Source organism: Myxocyprinus asiaticus, chromosome 35 (genome assembly GCF_019703515.2).
Source record: "Myxocyprinus asiaticus isolate MX2 ecotype Aquarium Trade chromosome 35, UBuf_Myxa_2, whole genome shotgun sequence".
Taxonomy (NCBI): domain Eukaryota; kingdom Metazoa; phylum Chordata; class Actinopteri; order Cypriniformes; family Catostomidae; genus Myxocyprinus; species Myxocyprinus asiaticus.
The window spans coordinates 14,114,364-14,131,610 of record NC_059378.1 but is presented as its reverse complement, the minus strand read 5'-3'; the positions used below and the strand labels follow the sequence as shown (position 1 = coordinate 14,131,610).

The window sequence follows — 17,247 nt, the reverse complement described above, 5'->3', positions numbered from 1 at the left end:
GTCTAATTCCAGAAAATGTGTGTTGTCAGACTGGTTACTATTTGTTAATGACATCTAAGTGCTGGATCAGTGCTTGCGTGCAACAAAACGTAATGCTGCTCCATAGTTAGACAAAAAGGAGATTTAATAAGACAGATTAATGGATTTTATTAGAACTGTTACATAAAAATCATCACCAAAACAACACATTTATGTGGCCTTGAAAACCATGTGAAAAGAGTTTCAAAGTGATTGAAGAGAAACAAGTTAAAATCTAAAATAAAAAAATAAAAACAATAACAACAACATTTGTTTATGTTATTTATCAGACATGAAATATAGGCTATAGAGACAGAAATTAAAGGAATATTCGGGGTTCAATACAAGTTAAGCTCAATCGACAGCATTTGTGGCATAATGTTGATTTCCACAAATACGTTTAAAAAAAAAAATTTACATTTCGAATCGTCCCTCCTTTTCTTTAAAAAAAGCAAGAATCTGGGTAACAGTGAGGCACTTACAATGGAAGTGAATGGGGCCAATTTTTGGAGGGTTTAAAGGCAGAAATGTGAAGCCTGTAATTTTATAAAAGCACTTACATTAAATTTTATGTTTAAACTCATGTATTTTTTGAGCTGTAAGGTTGTATAAATTGTCATTTTTCAGTCTTTTTAGGGTTTGTTGACATTGTCATGACAACGAAGTTGTAAAATTGGCTATAACTTTACACAGAAAAGGTTAGTAATTGATTTTATCACATTAAATTATGTTAACATGCATATTATTTATGTCTTGTGGCTATACTTTTGAAAAAGTGAGTATTTTAATATTTACGGATTGGCCCCATTTACTTCTGTTGTAAGTGCTTCACTTTAAAGCTGCACCCAGTAATTTTTATCCATTAAAAATGTTGAACTCCCGAAGAAATTAATTGTTATTTTGAAACATATGTATAAAATCATAACCACTCACATAAGATGAGGACTCTAGTCATATCAGTAACCTTATAAAAGTTTTATTCTACATGGGGGAGGGGCACCCTCATGGGGGCTGCCATTTTAGAATCATATGACCAGCCGAATACTACTCACTTAATTTCAGTAAATGTCTTGTTATTGGACACTTTCACTCATGGATTAAATTAATCATGACTGACTGTGAACAGTGAATTTCTACAATGGCATCTGTAACTGAAAACTATTGATTTTGAATGATGCTGCATCCACACCACTAGGTGTCACTGCAAGTCCAAGATGACACAAGCAAAACGTTTTCCTCATTAAAAAAGTTTCATTCCTAAAGACCTGAATTGTAATTTTGCAATATTTGTAGGATATCATGACCACTCACATTAAAATGAAGACTCCAGTCATATCAGTAACCTTATAAAACTGTTTTATTCTACATGGAGAGGGTTTGCACATGGGGGCAGCCATGTTAGAATCACAGGACCAGACGAATACTACTCGTTTAATCTCAGTAACTGTCCTGTTATTTGACACTTTCACTCATAGATTAAATGAATCATGGCTGACTGTGAACAGTGAATTTCTACAATGGCATCTGAAACTGAAAACTGTTTAAATGATGCTGCATCCAAGCCGCAAGATGTCCGTGTAAGTCCAAGATGACACAAAAACAAAAGTTACTGAGTGCACATTTAACCCAGATTTTTGCTTTTTTTAAAGAAAAGGAGGGGCAAGTCTAAATAAATGTTTGTGGTAATCAACAATATGCTACAAAAGCCTTCGATAGAGCTTAACTTGTACTGAACCCGGAATATTCCTTTAAACATTGTGTATCAGATGTCATTTTATTTTGACTGTATGCAATTTAGCTCTCATCTCCATTCTCTCCTGCTCCTCTGATTAGACGCTTATTCCCTCGTTTTCCAGTAGGGCCCTTTGGCTTGGTGAAGGCTTGTTTTAGAGCATGCTGCTTTGGGTACACCTCCTCATACAGGAAATCCTCTGTCAACCCCTCTCCACTATCAATCTCCATCTATGCACACACCACATGTAAACAGATTTACTGAAAAGTGTATAAGTATGCTGTCTTTCAGCTATCTTGAAACACAGTATTAGGAGCAATAGTTGTTGCTGTTGTCATCACCTTTTTGGCAATCTCTATCTGGTAGTCCCTCTCTACCTCATCCAGCAATCGATTCTTACAGCTTGAGTACAGCATCCTTTCTTTGATGCTACAGCTATACCCAGGCATGGAGTAGATGAAAACTGGTTCATGTATTCAAACACAAAACACAAACATGACACATTAGCTTTAATGAAAAAATAAATAAAAATAAATACAGGGAAGATAGTTGTCACACTTTTTACTCCAGTGAATATTTCTCAGGTTAGGTTTATTTTTAAAAGTCAATTTCTAGATAGCCACATACCTTAAAGTCTTGGCTACACTGGAAAAAAGATACAGTTCATAGAACACACGTTGACCTTTTGTGACATACCAAATGTGTATGACTTTCTTTCTTCTGCTGAAACAAACAAAGACTTTAGAAGAATATCTTAGCTCTGTAGGTCCATTCAATACAAGTGAATGGTGACCAAAACTTTGAAGCTCCAAAAGCTCATAAAGGAAACATAAAAGTAATCCATAAGACTCCAATGTCTTCTGAAGCGATCCAGTTGGTTTGGGGTGAGAACAGACAAAAAAATTTACAATAATTCTTGACATCGGCAGTCTCCTTGGCGATCATGATTTCAAGCCTGATTACACTTCCTAGCACCATCTAGCACTCTGCGCACTAGGAAGTGTAGTCGAGCTTGAAAGCATGATCGTACCTAGAGACTGCAATGTCAAGATTTTTAATGAAAAAGGAGATATATTTTGATCTGTTCTCACCCATAATCGATCATATTGCTTCAGAATACATGGATTAAACCACTGGAGTCTTATGGATTACTTTTATGCTCCCTTTATGTGCTTTTTTGGAGCTTCAACATTTTGGTCACCGTTTAATTGCATTGTATAGACCTACAGAGCTGAGATATTCTTCTAAAAATCTTAGTTTGTGTTCTGCAGAAGAAAGAAAGTCATACACATCTGGGATGGCATGAAGGTGAGAAAATGATGAGAGCATTTAAACATTTTGGGTGAACTATTCATTTAAAACACAAGTGACAACTTGCCCCAATAAAACTGTGACAACATGCCCTGACCTGACTTTCATGAAAAATACTTTTGTTCTAAGAACACATTTAAACCTTTTGGTAAAAATCTGCTTTCATAATACAGTTGAACATTGCCAGTGTGGTTTGATTACGTTTGCTTGTTTACCCAAGAGCTAGAACAAAAATTTGAAGGGAAGAATTCACAAAAATTATTCTGATTTAAGAGGGTTTTGAATTAGGTGTTTGAAACCAACACACAAAACCTCTGTTAGAGAAAACACACTTTTGCGTAGTTGAACTTTTGACTCCAAATCTCATTGTTACTGACAACTTCCCCAAGTGACAACTAGCCCCAGTTTCTCCTAATTAACCATCACAAGACGTCAGGAGAACTTAGTGTTAAACGTCATTAGACAAGAGAATCTTTTATTAGTTAAAGTTGATGTGTGTTTTCTGCACTACTTGCGTCACCAAATAAAATTGCAAAAATAATGACTGTTTTCAAACAGAAAGAACACAAACACTTCCAAAATAACAAAAACTTCACCTTTAAGAAATATGTCTTCCTAAAGAGCCATCTAGAGGACTGTAAACAGCTGAACAGTAGTTCCTCATTAGGACTTGGTACTAACCTACAGCTTCCAGTGCCTGTCCTTGATGAGCATGTTTGTACAGGAAGAAGTGGTATCGTGGGGCATCAGTGGGGATTCTGCTTGGGAGCTCTTTTGTCTCTGTAGGACTAGTGTGGACTAGTTCAATCGTCTCTCGTTCAGTGTCCAACCTCTTAGAGACCACACAGAAAAAAGGTCAATGCTTTGTGTGTGGGTTTATATAGATAATATAGCATGCAGCAGAGGTAATATCTTTACCTTTAAAGCTTTCACCTATCTTTGTGTAAGTTTATTGCATATTGGACATTTTCATTTACTACAGTGTAATTAGTTATTTTGGGGGTAGGTAATGCCTTCTTAAATGAATTTTGAGCTCATAAGAACCCAAGTTCTGCAGAATAAACTGTCTATTCCATAACAGCAATCAATATTATTTTTCGTAAGTATACTGATGCTCTCATGCAAATTGTTACTTAGTCGGTAAAAGTTAACTTAACACATTGCTTTTGAGCCTATACATTTAAAAGTTCATTTTTATTATCTGTACATGTGTGTTCACCTGTGTATGTGTTTGGGACTTACCAACTGAATGTAATTGATGCGTTTGTGTTTAAGTTGCTGTAAAGCATGTTTAGCATCCTCTTGTAATGGGAACGCCAAACCTTGCAAAGTCGGATTTTTACCATCCACGCTGTCTGTCTGTGTCGGAAACACATATAAGACACAAAAACACAAGGGTTTGTTATTATCTCCTTCTAGGGTATTAAGTTAATTAAGAATGTACAAATTCATACTTTTCATCAGGCTTTTGGTGCAATGCTATTTTAGTGGCAGCTATGTCACTACATTTGAAAAAAAAATTTTTAAATGCCGAGTATGAAGGTAAAATAGTGCCTAAATGATTTGCAAGCACAGAGTAAGACTTGTAAAAGCGTAAATGAAGTTACAAGCGTGATAGAAAAATGTGCATGCGCAGAGTAAGATTTGTGAAAGCGTAAATCAAATTGCAAGCGTTAAAATAAATGGCTTGCGCACAGAAGGTTTTGTAAAAGTGTAAATCAAGTTGCAAGCGTAAGAAAAAAATATTAGCAATATTTTAATGCATTGCATAAGTGTAATTCATGTGTTCATGAATTACACTTGTCTGTAATTTCATATTAACACAAAGTAAATGTGGTCTTTATTCTTCTGACTTCCTTGGTTTTTTCCACACTTACACTTTTGGTACTGTTTTTGCACCTAAACATGGCCAAAAACATTGCAAACCTGCAATCAGCGATATGCAAGCAAAGAAAGGATGTCATGAACAGCAAAACGGATTGACCACATAGAATCAGTCTGTATGTGTAAAATAAACTACTGCAAACATGTAAATGACATGTGTTTGTGGCATAAATATTTTCTAGAAATAATCCGATATACACTGTTCCGTCTTCCCTTTTGTTGCGCTCACACTTTTGGCACAAATTTCTCACTGAAAAGAGTTTTGCAAGCTCGAGGGGGATGGCGGGTCTACCTGCTTCTAGTAACCAATCAAATTATGTTTTCCTTGACCAGTATATTCTGATCTGATTGGTTTAATAATGTGACAGACAGCTTCTTCTTCATAAGGCTCAGCGTCGTTCCTCTGGGTATCTCTCCTCTCATAAATATTAAACTGAAATATTACTACATACATGTTCTTTTATTGTGAGATTAAAGTTGAGCAGACACCGTTTATTAATATAAATATGATTCTCAATCTGGTGTTCAAATGTTTCTTCTTGTTGCTGATGAACCTAATGAAGACCTCGTACTTGCAAAAGTCTTTTCAGTGTGAAATTCATGCCAAAAGTGTGAACGCAACAAAAAGGAAGACGGAATCGTGTATATAGGATTATGTTTGGAACATATTTATGCCACAAACACAAGTCATTTACACGTTTGCAGTAGTTTATTTTACACATACTGATTCTACGCGGTCAATCCGTTTTGCTGTTCATGACACCCTTTCTTTGCTTGCATATCGCTGATTGCAGGTTTGCAATGTTTTTGGCCATGTTTAGGTGCAAAAACAGTGCCAAAAGTGTAAGCGCGAAAAGTCAGAAGAGTACAGACCACATTTACTTTGTGATAATATGAAATTACAGATTCACAACACATGAATTACACTTATGCAAGGCATTAAAGTATTGCTAATCACTTTTCTTATGCTTGCAACTTGATTTACACCTTTACAAAATGTTGTGTTGATTTACGCTTTCACAGATCTCACTCTGCGCATGTAAATCATTTAGGCACAATTTTACCTTCATAGGCCGATAATTTTTTACAACTGATCGTGTCCAAACATAATGTCTAGAGATGTGAAAAGGAATTTGACAACACTCTGTTTAACTTTTGTTGACTTAAGTGACTTAATTTATATGCTGTTGGTCTCTATATGCCTGGTATGTGACCAAAGCTATTTCTGTTGAGTTTGTGAAGAGTTAAATGTACGTATATTTTTCTTATTTGATTGCCAAGTGATAACTGAAGCTACCTTTGCTCGTCCACTGACGGTTGTGACCCGCCTTCGCTCGTCCTAAATAGAATAGTACAAAAGTTGATTGTGTTTAATTTACAAGCACCTTAATACTCACACACTTTGAAACAAAACGAATCATAGGACACTCAGCTGTGCCACTTTGTCTTGTCAGATGCATCATCAAGAAATACATCTGTTTATTAGTGTGAGACAAACTGTCAGGCATTCATAACTACAGTCTGTAGAAAGCCATTTGCACATCTTTAACCTTCCTCACCTCTGTTATTTTAATCTGATGGAGCTGTTGTTCAGCAGTAGTGAGGGGGGCAGGGATAGAGGAGGAGGAGAGGTGTCGTAGGTATCCTTGGAAACAGATGTCTTCCTGCAAGTCAGAATAAGAAACAGTGCTTAGATGACACATCACACCTCTTATTGTGTGACCTGAAGGAACATGAGAAAATGTGAATGCAGTGCGCAGGCAGAACAGAAAATGTTTACTTACAGTAAGGCTTTGTCTCATAAACTAAGTAAAAATAACACCGGACATGAGTGCAAGATGCATTAGATTGGGGTTTGGAGTTTTAAAGCACAAAACAGATGTGCAAAATTGTCAGGAAATCACATTATTGCACATTATTAAGTCCACTTAGTCATCTCTCTACATACCAGGACTGTTCCAAACATTTCATCTTTGAGGTGACTGCTGCCAAACTCTGTCTTCAGTGTGGCTCGGGTAGCAGCATACACCATCTTTAACCTCACCTGTGTAGTGCCAAATGTATGGGTATTGTCATTCAGTAACTTGTATTTTACACCCAGAGGTTAATTTAAAATATTAAAATAATTAATATGGGAGTGAGAGCACAAGAGTTTGAACTTAGCATAATCATTTTACTTTCCCTACAGAAAAACCGTCTAAACCAGGCTAAACTGGTTTGCTGATCTTAGTTGGCTTAACCTGGTCTAGCTGGTCTTCCAGACTGGCCAAGCTGGTGCTTAGTCAGTTTACGCTGATTTAAAATGATTATTTTTTTATTAGGTTTCTTATGTGTTATCTACTTACTGGTGACTGGTCTGGTGACCAGGAGATAAACAGCCACTCATAGCCCAGCTGGTTCTGTGAGTCAAGGCGGTACAGGATATAGCAGGGCTCTAGAGTGTCCAACATGGGCAGGACACATGTGTCATAGTCCTGGTCCCAGCTTTGAGATGCCTCTCTGTATGCCCCCAACACCAGCTGCTCTGAAACACACACAGACAGATACACACATATACACACACCTCATAACACAAACCATGACTACTTGCTGTAGCCCCAGATAAATGTACTGACTTGTAACCAAAAACAGAATGGTGCCATGAAGCTGTTATCACATACTGCATGTGTAACATTCCACGGTCCAATTTATCTTTAGCTTTTACTTGACATTCTTTAGAGTCAACAAGTGACTTAAGCTCCCGAGACCCCGCGTCCACATGCGTAGACATTACATTTTGGCTACGGTAAAGGCTATGCATAATTTAATTTAATTTAAACCGACTGATCTCAAATCTCAGTTCATGAGACTCTAGGGTCTAGGCTGTCAGTAAAGGGTTAAACTTTCGACACACCGAGTCAAGTAACGAAACAACATGGCTGCGATATCAGCTGAGATTGTCTTTGGGAGAAATGGAACAAAACTACACCTGTTAAGAAACCTCATAAAGTTTTTACATTAAAACCTGTTTGAGTCAAAAGAGTTGAGTCTCTAGTTTCATCCAATATGCCATTTTAAAAAATGTAGCAATTTATTGCAAAATGGCACACTGTTAAACACAATAACCACGTACGTGGACTATAGGCTAATTTTTCTTAAAATATCCTATATTCACTGTGCATTATCACATTGAGAATCAATGGATGCATCCAAAAGCTGGAAAATGTTGCTTTCAGAGGCTTTATATGGAGTTAGGATGGTGCATTTCAAACTGTTCTGAGACCAGTGCAGAAAAACAGCACACTAGGGGTTAAGTCACTCCCTAATTAGGGAGCAAGGGAGCATCCTACAGCTTTCCTATGCAGCCAAGTGCATTCACTCCTAATATCCATTCAAAAGTTCAGTTTCAGGCTGCAGATGATGTTTGAACCACTCAACATGTTTGGCAAACATGGGATGATGGTAATCAGTACATAGATTTAGAATTTTTCATGAAAATTGTTATTTTAACATGGTTGGCAGTGATTGGATGATGCTGGCAATTAGTTTGAATCAGAATTATTTATGCTAATTTCTGATGTAATGTCTATAACATCACAAAAATAAGAATAACCAACAGTATCCTGGAAACATAATAAATAATTTGATTTTTTTTTTAAATCTGACTTCCTATAGCTTGATATTGTTTAAAATTTCACAACTTAGTCCCGCTGTCCATATATGTAGACATACATTTTTAGGAAAACTATATGGTCTATATATATATATATATATATATATATATATATATATATATATATATATATATTTTGCATGTTTCTTAGGGGCTTCTAGTAACAAATCAAAAAGGGGAATGGAATATGCACACAGCAGTCACGCTTTGGTCTCAGGAGGTTAAATGTTATATGCCATAAGTTTTCTATGGTAAAAACCCTTTCAAAAGCAATTTAAAGTGGGCCCAAGTATTTAGACATGTAAGCAAATATGAATGAATATTGCATTGCATTAGATAACACAATATAACACCAAGTGGCATTTATTTTAAAGAGAAATAGCACAAACACAATTTTCAAGCAAAACACTTGTTAGGTTTATGTTAAGTTTTTAATGCCAAAACAATAGATACTGTTTAGAATGAAGACAAAAAGTATTTGAAGATATTCTGGTTGTCAAACACATTGAAACATTTCCATGGCTAATGTGCGGAACTACACCTGTGGTTACTCTGCAAGGACACCTGTGTGAACTTGCACTTCATACCTCCACTAAAATTGCATTTGTAAATGTTTTGTAAATGTTAAGTTAGTTCTGAGAATAGGTCTAACATTATTTGTTTGTAGATGTTTTGTGTGCGGCCAAATCGGAGGCCACTGTATACTACCTACATCATATGACCAAGATACTCAAAATGTTCATTTTACAGCTTGATTTATCATATTTCTTGTTATAAGTATATCTATTATTTATAATGAATTAATACATTTAATAATACATTAATTGAGTAATAATGAATTAAAATATGTCATCTATGCCATGATTAATTAATTGGAAAGGGTAAAGAGCCTAACCAATCACAAATTCCCTCAATTGTTACCCCAAAAAAAACGTCCTGTAGGTATTAAAATTCTTAAATGGAGTCAATGGAAATTGGGAATTATTAATACGCATTAGGTAACAAATATATGCAGAAAGATTCCTCTCAAACAAATTCTCCTACTCACCGCTCCTTATAACAATCTTCACCAGTCTGACAGCTCCCCTTCTTGCCTTCACAAGGAACTCTCTCAAATCCGCAGTTGCTGGTTTCACCAGAGAATCACAATGACAGTACAGAGGACAACAGAGAACAGTTAGATAAAGAAAAGATAATTTTCTATACCATAACCCTTTATTTAGTTACAACAAGAATGGATGGAGAGTCCATACCACAGTGTTTCATATAAATACTATATTACAGCAGAGGCGGTTCCAGAGGGGGACGGAATTTCGGTGCCACCCCAGACAGATCACTGTACCCTGCCTGCCCCACCCCCCCGTGAAAAAATCCTGACACTGCCCCTGTATTACAGGCCTATTGCAAATGTATTTTTTTTCAGGCTTGCCTTATAATTGGATCACTTCATTTTTTAAAGATAATATAAACATGACTGAAACAAAGGAAATTTTACACGACTTCCACACTGTGCGGCCTGTGCCTCATTCTTGGCCTCACCATGGTAACTGGGCATCAGGACTCATAAATGATGTAAGTGCAGGTGAGATGGATGAGGAGCGGCGCTTCCGCCCGTAAGATTAAATTACCTCCCATCATCATTCAGATAAAATGCAGCCTAGTATAATTTCTGTATGAAGACTATGACCAAGAGCTTGCTCATTAAAACGCGAAATTAAGCAGAGCTATCAATATTCTTTCCCAAACAAGTTTTCTCTTTTAAATAGTTAATATGCTTGTGAGATGTTGCCTCTGACTTAAAGACATTCACATGTAGACATCATGAAAATCATAGATAAGTTAAAGCAAAATATGACAAATGTTTTTAATTTGGAGCCTTCACTGGCCTAACTATGATTTGGCTTTATTGTGTATCTTCTGAGCTAATTTTATGCTTTTGCTTCAAACTTGAAAATATTGCCTGACAATTACCTCATTTCACTAAAAGAAAATGATTGGTGCAGAAATGAAAAAAAAAAAAAAAAAAGTGGTTTTACTCAAATATTATAAATCAATATGGGTTACAACATAAAGTATAATAAAGATCTCTTTTTGCTTACCATGGATTCCCGTCTGGTGCGACATCCCAAACAGCTCCGTTAATGAACTAGTTCAGTCAGAATTCCTATTACAAGTCCCACAACGTCTTCCTATTGTTTTCACTGGCACTGGTATCACCACTGTGCCCAGCAATGTGGTCTAACTCACTTCCATACAATGACATCAATGCCCCTTTAGCATCCTGAGTGGGGAATCCTGTTTGAAACTCGATCTGAAGAACTGAGAAAGATGTGTAGCCTAATATTACACCTGTCAGGGATGGGTTTCAGCAAACCACCTATCTAGAATTATTCACCTATCACAGGGGGCCCTTGTTAGGTATAACGTGGAAGACAGCACCTGTTATCTGTGCTTCATGGATGCTGGTGATTTTCTCCCCACAGTAACCGAGCCTTAGCATTCTGTGACTCTCTCGTTCCTCTACAAATAGTTATGCAACGATCCATTTGTGAAAAGAAATAGCACATTATCACTCACACACATCAAGGAGCTGATAGGAGCACATGAAACAGCGGCCTCTGGAAGCTCAAATTCCACCAGCCTGACATGAGATACTATGCAGGCGGCTGACCCCCAACCAGCAGGACAGGATGTTAATTTAGACAATCCAAAAAGCTACTGAAAAGCCACTGCAAATAGTAAACTCTCTCTCAAATGAACACTATTTGAGATTCTGCATGTGGTTTATGTCATTTGATGGATGGAAAAGTGTATTTGTTTTAGAAATTGAAATGCATGGGTATGGTCTCCAGTTTTATTTTTTTCATATCAGAGCATATAAGGGACAGAACTGTTTAAATCAGATAGTGTTTCTGTGTATAAAGAAAGAGAGAGAGAACATACCTGTGAGTTTGCTAGTGATGGCTTCATGTTTAATTCACTCAACTGTGAGCGCACAAACCCAGCCATTATTCATTATTCACGCAGCCCTCCCTCCAAAGATACACACATGCTTTTCACACAGATTCTCTTTCTCACTCACACACCCAGTACATCTTTTTAAGGGACTGTTTAGTTGGTCCGCAAGCTAGACGCAGTGTAATGAAAAGAACAGAACGCAGGTGTCTCGAGCATGGCCTGGTCTAAGGCATTGCCACCCTAGATTTATACCTATTAAATCTGCTCACCCTGAACACACAACGAAGATTTTTAGAAGAATATCTCATCTCTGTAGGTCCTTTCATGCAAGTGAATGGTGGCCAGAACTTTGAAGCACCAAAGATCACTTAAAGGCAGCATAAAAGTAATCCATATGACCCCAGTGGTTTAATGTAGGCCTTCTGAAGTGATGCAATCTCAGAAACAAATCAATATTTAAATCCTTTTTACTAGAAATCTCTACTTTCACTTTCAGAATGTGAAAGTGAAGATTTATAGTAAAAATAATAAAAAAAAAGGACTTAAATATTGATATGTTTCTCACCCACAACTATTTTATCGCTTTTGAAGACTGGAGTCATATGGATTAATTTTATGGTGCCTTTATGTGATTTTTTGGAGCTTCAAATGTCTAATCACCTTTCACTTGCATTGTATGGACCTACAGAGCTGAAATATTCTTTTAAAAATCTTCGTTTGTGTTCTGCAAAAGAAATAAAGTCATACATATCTGGGATGGCATGAGGATGAGTAAATGATGAGATGATTTTCATTTTTGGTTGAACTATCCCTTTAACTAGGTAAAAATTCACCGATGCGCAAAGCCGTCGTCAAACAAGTTTATTGCGCTGTCTAAGGACTTTTATTTTGAAGTGTTGTCTTTTATTATGCTGCTTAGTTGCGCTGCGTTCATCCTACAATGTATTCTGTGTTCTCTTGATTTCTTTCTGCATCATTTAACCTTACATGTACCAATGAGTAATCTTAGATCTCTGCGTGTGTTGGGGCGCAGGTTTTTGGAAGGGGAATGGCATTTGAAGTGTTCGTCTTTAAAAATGCGACACCCATGTGAGGTGTGTTCATTGATGACGCAGCTTCAAATACTGAGACACCAGCTGCTAGCCAGAAAACCGTATTGAAAGCAGTAGACATCGCGAAAAGACTTCGGAGTGAAAAAGACAGACGGGCAGGTTTCGAAAAAGAGGTTGGCTAAATTTGTTTTTTGCATGTGCACTCTGCTTCAACTAAAGTGACTATATGTGCAACACTTTTGATGCTCCGTCTTTTCTGGATTCTTCTCCAAAGGTTCCGGTGTCCCCTTTGCAGATGAGAGTAGTTGAACTCAAACAGCTCACCCAGCAACTACAGACTGTGCACCCTAGTGTGCTTGCAAAGGCACTGTACAGAAGCATCCTTTATCAAGACCAAAACCTAATTGCTATAAATAAACCATATGGTGTGCCTATTCATAGTAAGTATTTTACATTTTGTTGCATGCAATCTATTTGAAAGATGTCTGTTCTTTTCTACGAATGTAGCCCTATAAGAATAAGTACCTGATCATTTGATTATTATAAAAACTTGCAATAAACAAATCCTATCACATAAAAACAAGCTGTGCTAATTTCCTTTGCCACTCATTCTCATAGATGTTCATGGCATTAGAAACAGCATTGCAGAGTGTCTGCCTTTGCTGGCTAAGATAACTGATGGGATGCAGGCAGGATCACAGTTGCACCTCTGCCACCGTCTGGAAAAAGAAACTACTGGAGTTTTGATCCTGGCTAAAACAGAGGAAGCCGCTGAACATGTACAAACACTCATCAGATCACTCCAAGTGGAAAGGAAATATTTATATGTATTTATCGGCCAGTTATTGACCAAATTAAAACCATCATTATATCGGTTGTAAACATTAAAACACTGATATGAAAAATGATTCTTTATAATTATTATTTATAATTAATTAGTGACACACTTTGTAAAAACTCTTTGAATTCAAATGCACAATCCAGAAATAATAATAGCCACAATATGTAGAAGAGTTGGCACTCCTAAGGACATGTAATATTTAATTTTTATTCTTTCTCATTCTCATGTTAATGTGAAAAAATTCCATAAACAAACATGACAGTTGTGAAAGCGGCACTAACTTTTAGGTTACATGATGAAGGAAACCATTTAAAACGCTTTGAAACCAGCAGACTTTTACTTCTGATATCCATTAATGCTGTATGATTGATTGAATTATGATTGAAATTGCAATATGGCTTTATGCAGTTACTAAACCCTTAAAAGGCTGTGTTTTAAACTGAAAAATATTTTAGAATTACAAAATAAAAATTTTCATTTCAAGCATCATCAGTATTGGGAAAGTTACTCAAAGTAATCCATTAAAAATTACTAACTACTCTAAAAATTATAATCAGATTACTTTACTGATTACATCATTGGAAAAGTAATCACATTATTAATTACTTTATTTTTAATTTACTTTCTACAACATTTTTTTCTTCGTATTTTCCATTCAACAAATTCAAAATAATGTCTATTTGCTCGTTCATTGTCACACACCCACATACAAACATATACATAAAAAATAAATATTTCTTTTTTAGAAATATTTAGAAATGTAGAAATATTTGTAACCCAAATAATGTACTTACAAGTAATTACTTGTAATCTGATTACAAGAATTTAAAATGTAATGTTACACTACTTTTTATGCCTAAAGATAATTAGATTACAGTAAAGAATTACTTTGTAATCCAATTACACCCAACATTGATCATCATGTTATCATATTTAGTATTTTTTGTATCTTTTTATCTGGTATGTATCTTTCATTGTGGCTCTTTCTAAAATTTTGGCCTGTCATGTGTTCAACAGATCCGATGTTCAATGGAAATTATTTATTTTTAGAACAGTGAAAAAAGCTTTTGTACCTCTTTGTACATTTTGTAAGCATTCCAAAGTGATCTGATGGCAAAATAAGGTAAAACATGTTTTTTGTTAAAATCGCTATCTTTTTGGCCAAAAATGTTCATATCGGTGCATCCCTAGTATTAGGTCAATGTCTTTGATTGGATACAGTACATTTCAGGGTAATTTCTATTTGGTTTTAGAGGGTACCTTGATAGTAGGCTCTTTTGACATCACATAAACTTGTATTTTTCCCCATTGCAATGTATTTTATTTGCCTACAAAGTGTCAGACATCATTTACTGTGAACAGATAATCATGTACCACCACAACAAACATCAAACCTACACTGTATATTCCCCTCTGTCTCACTCAGGACGGTCACTGTGGGTGTGCCTGTTCCATCTGAGTGATTGACATTCCCATTATAGAGAGGGAAGTCATTGGACCTCAGCCACACTTTAAGGTAATTAAACATTCTATTCAGCATGATCAGGGTCACCATGCTCACTGTCAATGAATGTTTTGTTTGTCGGTACAATCTCTGACCCTAATCTGTTTTGAAGAGTAGGATCCATTCCAGATATCTTACATGTCTAGAGTTAAAATGAACTACAGTATAATGGTTATTGTATTCAGATGGGTCTGAGCCCATTGTTCAGAGTGAGTGGGGAGGGAGATGGAGTGACAAGGGTGAGATCTCACCAGCAGGCCCAAAGTGCAGTCACGCAGTATCGAGTTCTGGACAGCACCAGTGGATGCAACTTGGTAGAACAGCAGCCTGTCACAGGTACTGAATAACCGTGACATGTAAAACCCTATCAGATCTGAAACCAAGGGTTACTCCTAAATGTTATTATTGTAAATTTACCTAGATTTGCATATAAGTAATGGGACCTCATATTTGTTGTGAAAAATGGTCCCACTTTATATAAGGTGTCTTTAACTACTATGTACTAACATTAAAATATGATGTATTTATTGTGTAACTGCATATTGTTCTGCAAAATTCACATTTGCTGTTACTGAGGTTGAGGTACGGGTAGGTTTAGGAGTAGGGGTTGGGGTAGGGTTAAGGTTAACAATGTAACTACAGATGTAATTAAATGCAGGTACTTTAAATGTAAGTACAATGCAACAACATTTATGTACATAAGTACACAGTAGTTAGACACCTAATATAAAATGTATCCTGAAAAGTTTACAATTCAGTTTGACATATTAAAAATGTTTAATAATAATTAAAAAAAAAGAACTTTAAGCAAATATATTATTAAGCTATTTTGTAATGTTTTTTTTTTAGGAGTGAAAAACCAACTTCGGGTGCACATGGCTCTTGCTTTGGCCTGCCCCATTCTGGGAGACCATAAATATGCTTACTGGAACAAACTGGCACCCCAGGTATGTGAAATATAACACAACCTCAGATCAAATGTGGTAGCGCTGATTCCTCAAATGGAGATCAGACCTATTTCTAGATTAAAAATAATTTAAAACCACACGTTTTGTAATTTACCACTTGCTTAATCAGGGTCTGAGTAACAAGACTAAATTCGCTACTAATCAACAAAATCTAGGTCCAGATTTTAATAAGAGCATTTGTTTAGTCTATGAATATAGCAAGTAATGTGTTAATCAAGAAGTGGTATAGTGTTTTGAGACATGACTCATCATTGTCACGTATGAAGACTGAGCTTATGTGTGTCTCTCACATTTCGGGTTACAGAAGCTGCCAGAGGGTGTGCTGCGACGGCTGGGTCTAGTGCAGAGTAAAACCCGATACCTCCCTCTTCACGTACACTCCCGAAGGATCACCCTGCCAGGGATCAAAGGTCACAGCAACATTACAGTGTCCTGTCCACTTCCTAAATACTTCACCAACACTTTGAAGAGACTACAGATTCCATTACCAGAAAAGGAATGAGATATGGATCACACATGAATAATAAAGTCATTTTTTGAAATGTGTTATAGTTCAGTTGTGTTGACATTAAAGGGATAGTTCACCCAAAAATTTAAATGCTCTTATCTTTTACTCACCCTCATGCCATCCCAGATATGTATGACTTACTTTCTTCTGCAGAACACAAAGATTTTTAGAAGAGTATTTCAGTTCTGTTGATCCTTACAATGCAAGTGAATGGTGACCAGAACTTTGAAGCTCCAAAAATCAAATAAAGGCAGAATAAAAGTAATCCATACAACTCCAGTGGTTAAATCCATGTCTTCAGAAGAGATATGATAGGTATGTGTGAGAAACAGATCAATATTTAAGTTATTTTGCTATAAATCTCCACTTTCACATTTTGGATTACTTTTGTGTGGCCTTTATGTGGTTTTTGGAGCTTTAAAGGTCTGGTCACCATTCACTTGCATAATAAGGACCAACAGAGCAGAAATATTCTTCTAAAAATCTTTGTTTTCAGAAGAAGAAAGTCATACACATCTGAGATGGCATGAAGGCGAGTAAATGATGAGAATTTTCATTTTTGGGTGAACTATCCCTTTAAGAGAATTGGATATGATTTTGCAGGTCATTAAAATGTCTGGTACAAAGCAGACATTCTGTTTTATAAAGTTTCTGCACAGCTGTTAAAGCATTAGATACTGTATTCTTAAGTTACCAGATTTTGTGTCAAGACATTTTGTAATAAAAGACCAAGAAAAATTATTTACTTTAAGTTATGTCAATGTGTTTTCTAAAATTTTGGATTTTTTTGGATGGATATTGGATTAAATCAAGATCTTC

At 36.1% G+C, this 17,247-nt stretch overlaps 1 protein-coding gene and 1 pseudogene across 2 annotated transcripts; one reads left to right on the top strand and one right to left on the bottom strand.

The window, feature by feature from the left end:
- Positions 1 to 316: 316 nt before the first annotated feature.
- Positions 317 to 11,869, bottom strand: LOC127426282 (twinfilin-2-like). 2 transcript variants are annotated; one of them, XM_051672988.1, is made up of 11 exons: positions 11,541 to 11,869; positions 10,697 to 11,117; positions 9,646 to 9,723; positions 7,291 to 7,469; positions 6,894 to 6,989; positions 6,505 to 6,609; positions 6,243 to 6,284; positions 4,304 to 4,420; positions 3,743 to 3,893; positions 2,092 to 2,213; positions 317 to 1,980 (listed from the first exon to the last, which is right to left on the bottom strand). In XM_051672988.1, exons 2-11 carry the CDS (start codon positions 10,719 to 10,721, stop codon positions 1,813 to 1,815), a joined length of 1,083 nt encoding a protein of 360 aa, XP_051528948.1. In that variant the 5' UTR covers positions 10,722 to 11,117; positions 11,541 to 11,869; the 3' UTR covers positions 317 to 1,812. The 2 variants fall into 2 exon arrangements, with proteins under 2 accessions (XP_051528948.1, XP_051528949.1); XM_051672989.1 differs by lacking the exon at positions 11,541 to 11,869 and having other exon boundaries at positions 7,291 to 7,464; positions 10,697 to 10,728.
- Positions 11,870 to 12,550: 681 nt separating this feature from the next.
- LOC127425855 (pseudouridylate synthase RPUSD4, mitochondrial-like) lies at positions 12,551 to 16,582 on the top strand (annotated as a pseudogene).
- The last annotated feature ends 665 nt before the right edge of the window (positions 16,583 to 17,247 follow it).